Below are 5,448 nucleotides of genomic sequence, written 5' to 3' on the forward strand. Positions count from 1 at the left end.
TTTCCCTTCTTTGCAGACACAAAGATCTCTCATTAGAGAGCTCAATATCCACAACTGTGGATCATTTACACGGTAGATACCTCAAATGTCTTGAGTTCCTTCCTGCTGGCACTCGCAGGAGTGTAGTCCCTCTTTAGCGAGAGGTAAACCTAAGATACAGCCTGAGCACATCTGAAGAATTCAGTGCTTTACCGCAGGCAAAACTGGTTTCCACACCTCATTCTCAGAGGAAACAGGCGGACACCTGATAAACTGCTGTTCTGCAGCTGCCTATACCAAGATGTCTCACTCCTTCCAACTTGTTCTCCTAATCCTCATTGTCTATGATCACTTGGGTGTTTCCCACATCATTTTTGCTGTTGAAACTCTGGAAATTCCACCCAGGCCACCACGTAACACCCTGAGCACATTTCTTCTTACCTTTTCAAGCTCCTGCAAGTACACCTGGGCAATGACACACGCTGTCTCGAAACAAGCCACGACTTCCTCCTCTCTTTCACACAGACGAGCACGTGAGGCAACCGAGTTGGTTGAGCGCTCCAGCGACAGACCTGCAAAATGGCAACACCTTCTTTAACCAGAGCCCAACTGCAGCAGCATGGCCACGTTACTCCTCCATTTACCAGCAGATGGAAAAGTTTTTCCATAGGTGGCTTTCCACCTTGTTTTAGTGATTTTCAGGAGAAGACCCCCAGGAAAATATAATTCCTCCAACATGCGAGGCATTTTTGTCATGCTGCTCTAACACACAGTGCCACCTCACGCTTCTACGGTGCCTTTCGAACGCTCTATAAAGAAAAGGACAAACAACCCCTCTGGTAGGGACGAGCAAGCAGAGAAACTGTTTCCAAAGATGCCTATAGATTTTGGGGGCTTCAACACAAGCAGTGTTTCAGAAACACCCTGGCACTGGATTTTATTATTTCTAAGCATCCAGTATTCCAAGTGAAGCTTTCAATAAGCAGAAGTTTTGAAGGCGAAAAAAAAAACTTGGAAAATTATACCAAAACAAAGTCAGAAAAATCTGAGGCCTCTCTTGGAAAATCTGAGCACATGCAAATGGCACATGGACACACAGTAAACTCTTGGCAAGGCACAGGAGACTTAACCATAAGATCACCCTCTTTTCCAAAGAGGAGTACTAAAGCTACTAAACCTCTTTCTTGTATCATCATCCAGCCTCACTTAAAAACAAAGGCATGTTAATTAAGACCTCCAGCTATTGTCCCTACAGGAAACTCTTTCATTATCATAACTTCATCTGGCATCACACGATGCCATCCTTTATATCTCTAAATCTATCCGTAGAGGCTATACACCTCCACACACCGATACCAGCGTAGGCTCTTACGCCACACTGGATCTCTACAACACATCATTGTTGGTAACCTCAGGTCCCCGACACCAAACAGAACTGCACCGATGCCCAGCAGCCCAACACAGGCTGCAAAACGTTCAGCATACACTTCCCATAAATCTGACAGATAACAACCCTCCCCAATACCAGTTAAAAAGGTGAGAGACATAACACAAAATCCTTGTGTTCCTGACACGGATCCACAGAGACGGGTCATGTCCACGATGAACGATGTGGAATGAGTACTTCTGCTGCAGGAGCCCAAGGTTCCTCAGCAGGCTTAGCTTTATTTACCTCCCACGTTCAACATCTCTGTTTGGTCCCCTTGGTTACTCTGCCAGGAGTTTCCCTATCCCATGTCTTACATTCGAGCCAGACACCAGCAGTTAGTTCAGAAGGCTGAGAAGAGAACAAGACCCACACGCTCTGCAGTTGCCTCCCCACTAATCCTGCCCCTATCCAAAAAAAACAGCAGTTAGTTAAGCAGGCTGAGAAGAGAACAAGCCCCACACGCTCTGCAGTTGCCTCCCCACTCCTCCTGCCCCTCTCCCAACTCCGAACTGCACGGCACCTTCCCTCAACAAACCACACCAGGACCTTCGGCCTTTGGAAACCTTGACCAGAGGAGAGCATGGGGGATGGATTTACATCAGACTGACAGCGTGGGGGAGACAGGGATGATGATCGTTTTGATGCTTTTAGCTAGTGTCCATTCGGCATTCTCCCCTTCCTACTGACTTACACCTTGTACAGCATCCAACATACAACAGATTTTGTCTCCTAGTCCACCTGCGAAGTCTCTGGCTGCCTGTCATGGGTTGTTTTCCTAACTCTGTTGCTATGTAATGAAGGGGAGAAAAAGGATGTTAACTCTACGCAGAAAGAGAAGCCATCCAGAGCTGGAACCATTAGCCTACAGATATTCTTCTTAGATCTGCCTCAGTTTTAGCTATCTCCGAATTTCTAGTCATCTTCCCTAATTGAAAATAAATTTTAAGAAGTGTTGCATTTCAGAGTCACCATCCTCCTAAGTGTAAAGAGGGGGTGAGGACCCTGAAAGAAATCCAGTTCAATGCACTGACACTCGTACACACACAGCATTTCATCAAACTGCAACCGCCATCCCAGCACAGCCTGTATGGGGGTGGTTATCGTGGGGGATGTCACACAGAGAGAACAGGCTGATTAAAAGCCATTTACACACATGCTACAGCCCTCCACAAGGAGCTACTATCGCTAAGCTCCGATGTGGGAGGGGAAAGCAAGCCGCCTGTGCCAGCACCAAGCACTGACAACCACAGCGCCCATCCACGCGGTCAGAAAAACCGAGCTGGGGCTGGGCAGAGCCAGGGGAACAAACGGCTCCAACGAGGTTTCTTGCCACAGTAGGTAGGGAGCACTAGACAGGGTATTACAGCAGGTCCTAGGCTACATGGCACACATTTTTCTACTTGTAAAGGGCAAGGAGGAAGAATGACCCACACGATGTGACATTAGTCATGGCTCTTTCTGCTAACATGCACTGACCTGATGGCATCAGAGGATAAAATCTTCCACAGAATCCAAACAGGGCTACTGTTCCCTACCACAGAAACGCAATGAAAAGGAAAATTAAGAGCAGGTAGACTGCAAATCTAGTAGACAAAGCAAAAAATGAAGGAATACCAACAGAAGTTCCCTACTCTTGCAACACCAATTCAGTTCTCAAAGTCCATGCAAAGCCCCAACAAATACAGGTTTGCTCAAGGTGCAGTTGGACAAGACTGTTTACAAGCCCTCCAGTCCTGAGAGCACCAGTTCCAGCAAGTCTTCTCCATCCCCCAGTTACCAGCACAGAAAAAAAAGTTTTGAAGCACAACACACACTTTAAATTCAAATCAGTTCCCAAAAAGCACCCGAAAGCCAAGGAAGTGTGTGCTCCTGCCACACTGGATTTAGCAAGAAAAGTGTCGTTTTGCTAAGACAGAATTAGCTTCCGAGTAAAGCATGAAGCCATATGCTTTCTTGGTAGCTGGCGAAGGTAAAGGGACTCGGGTATTTTTCAGAACCAGCTATGGTAAGATAATACCAACTTAGAACTTACCTATGCTAAGATTTTTCTTATATGAATCAGGTGCCAATATTTAAATATATACATACAGACGGACCATAAGAGCTGTTTATGTAGTGAAGATAAGCATTTCTCACGGAGTATGGCCCAAGCTCGAAATTTAGAGACACACGCTTCCACATTCTCCTCCTTAAAGGTACAAACTCTTTCTACCCACTTCAGAGGCAGTAGAACTTTCTATGTAGAGCAATGCTGCTTTTCTTTCCTGCATAAAGACAAGGCTTCCGTTCACCTCCACTAGTTCTCCCAAAGATTCATCTCCAGCTCTAGATCTCTCTATAATCTTTAATTCTTCTTTCCCCTTTCTAAAGCTAATCTGCATTTATGTTAGGAAAAAAAAAAAAACAAGCCCATAAGGTTTGTAAGATGTGTCACTGAACTAATTTCTTCCTGGAGCTGAAACACTCTCGTTTTTGGAAACCTGAAAGGGCAGATTTTATGAAGGCTTATTTCCACCTTCATCTCACTCAGTCCTTGCCACGGGGAGAGAGACATCGTGCCATGCAGTTCCACTGCTCTGAAGTGATGTTATTACCATCACATGTGAACACGCACGTGCACATGGACACAGGGCATCAGACAGCAGACAAAAACTGCTGCTGGAAGGGATCCCGGGAGGTCACAACGCAGGTTTACTGAATGCAAACCTACATGTTTTTAACAGTTCTGCAACCAACAAAAATTTACGGAGCACAACCACAAAAGAAATTGAAACAGATTATTCAAATTCTGAGGCTTCAGTTGCTCAGTTTAAAATCATGATTAAAACCAAGCAGGTAGTTTTCAAACCAGCCAAGTAAAAGGTGAGGTTTTCTGTTTCTGATCTCTGTGATATCACCAGCTGCCTTTCAGGATGCCACCATAACCTCCAAACAACCACTTGCACCTCATTATCACTGAGGTGTGTTAAAAGATACAACCATAAGAGAAGCAGGAAAACATGTAAGCGTACCAATTTGTCCTAAAAATGAACTAAAAAAACGCTAAAAACCCATGTTGAGGGTTGGGACTGAACCCAGAACCATGAAACCTGCAGGCTCCAGGCTCTTCATCACTACCAGGAAAAATCCTCATGTGTCTGATTCAGGGTTTTGCTTTCAGCAGGCGCATTCACAGCTCTTAGGAGGGCACTAAAGACCAGTGACTCAACCCAGCAGAGTTTGTCTCATGATTTCACAGCTGTTCAGAAGTGTCACACCACAGATCTTAAACATCTTCAGATGACTTAAATGGGTGCAGGAACAAAGACTGCTCTGAGCCACTGAACTTACAAAGTCTCATCTCCTTGTATGTGTGACTTGTGGTTGCACTTGGTATAACAAAACACAGGCTGCGATCAAGGCTCCTTACAGACATGGGATCACCTTGTTCTCTTCCACATGGACTTCTTAAATGGCCAAGGTCTTACTGCAGCCTTTTGACACAATGGATCTCTCTTCTAAAGTTTAAAAGAAAAAAAAAAACCACAAACCACTTCCAAAAACAAATTTACAAGGATTCATCTGACCCATCTTTAGACGCCCAGGAATGAGTTAGTCCACAGCATCCTCTCAGTCACCCCAGGGGAGGTATTGCACCACACCATGTGCTTCATCCACGTCAGGTGGCCCTCGAGGTGGTGAATCACCCCAGCAATGCCCATTGGTGGCTGCACAGACAGGCCAGACCGGGGCTGCACAAAATAAACCCACCCCGAGCCGAAAATGCCAAACGCCAAAACTGCTGCAGAGTAGACTGGCACAAGAGGAGGAAGAGAGGCAACGGGACTGTTAAAACTTTAAGTCACGAGAAAGCATTTCAAATGGTATCTAGCTGGTTGAGTCACTGCTGCACAGATTTAGATCACAGAACTGTTTAGGTTGGAAAGACCTTTAAGCTCCTCAAGTGCAACCCAGCGCTGCCAGCTCCCCCCTGCCCCCTGTCGCCCAGCAGCACCTCCACACAGCTGGGAAACACCTCCAGGGATGGGGGCTCTACCACT

The 5,448-nt window shown here is 45.9% G+C and overlaps 1 protein-coding gene across 1 annotated transcript in view; it reads right to left on the reverse strand.

Annotated features, from left to right (window-relative positions):
* Nucleotides 1-5,448, reverse strand: part of TTC7A (tetratricopeptide repeat domain 7A) — a gene marked incomplete at its 5' end in the record, with an annotated part of 107,633 nt that overhangs the window by 96,618 nt on the left and 5,567 nt on the right. Inside the window, one exon of the mRNA XM_010140088.1 lies at nucleotides 421-551. Coding sequence (XP_010138390.1) covers nucleotides 421-551 — 131 coding nt within the window. The remainder of the gene's footprint in view (nucleotides 1-420; nucleotides 552-5,448) is intronic.

This window comes from Buceros rhinoceros, unplaced genomic scaffold (genome assembly GCF_000710305.1).
Source record: "Buceros rhinoceros silvestris isolate BGI_N320 unplaced genomic scaffold, ASM71030v1 scaffold3967, whole genome shotgun sequence".
In the NCBI taxonomy this organism is placed as follows: Eukaryota; Metazoa; Chordata; class Aves; order Bucerotiformes; family Bucerotidae; genus Buceros; species Buceros rhinoceros.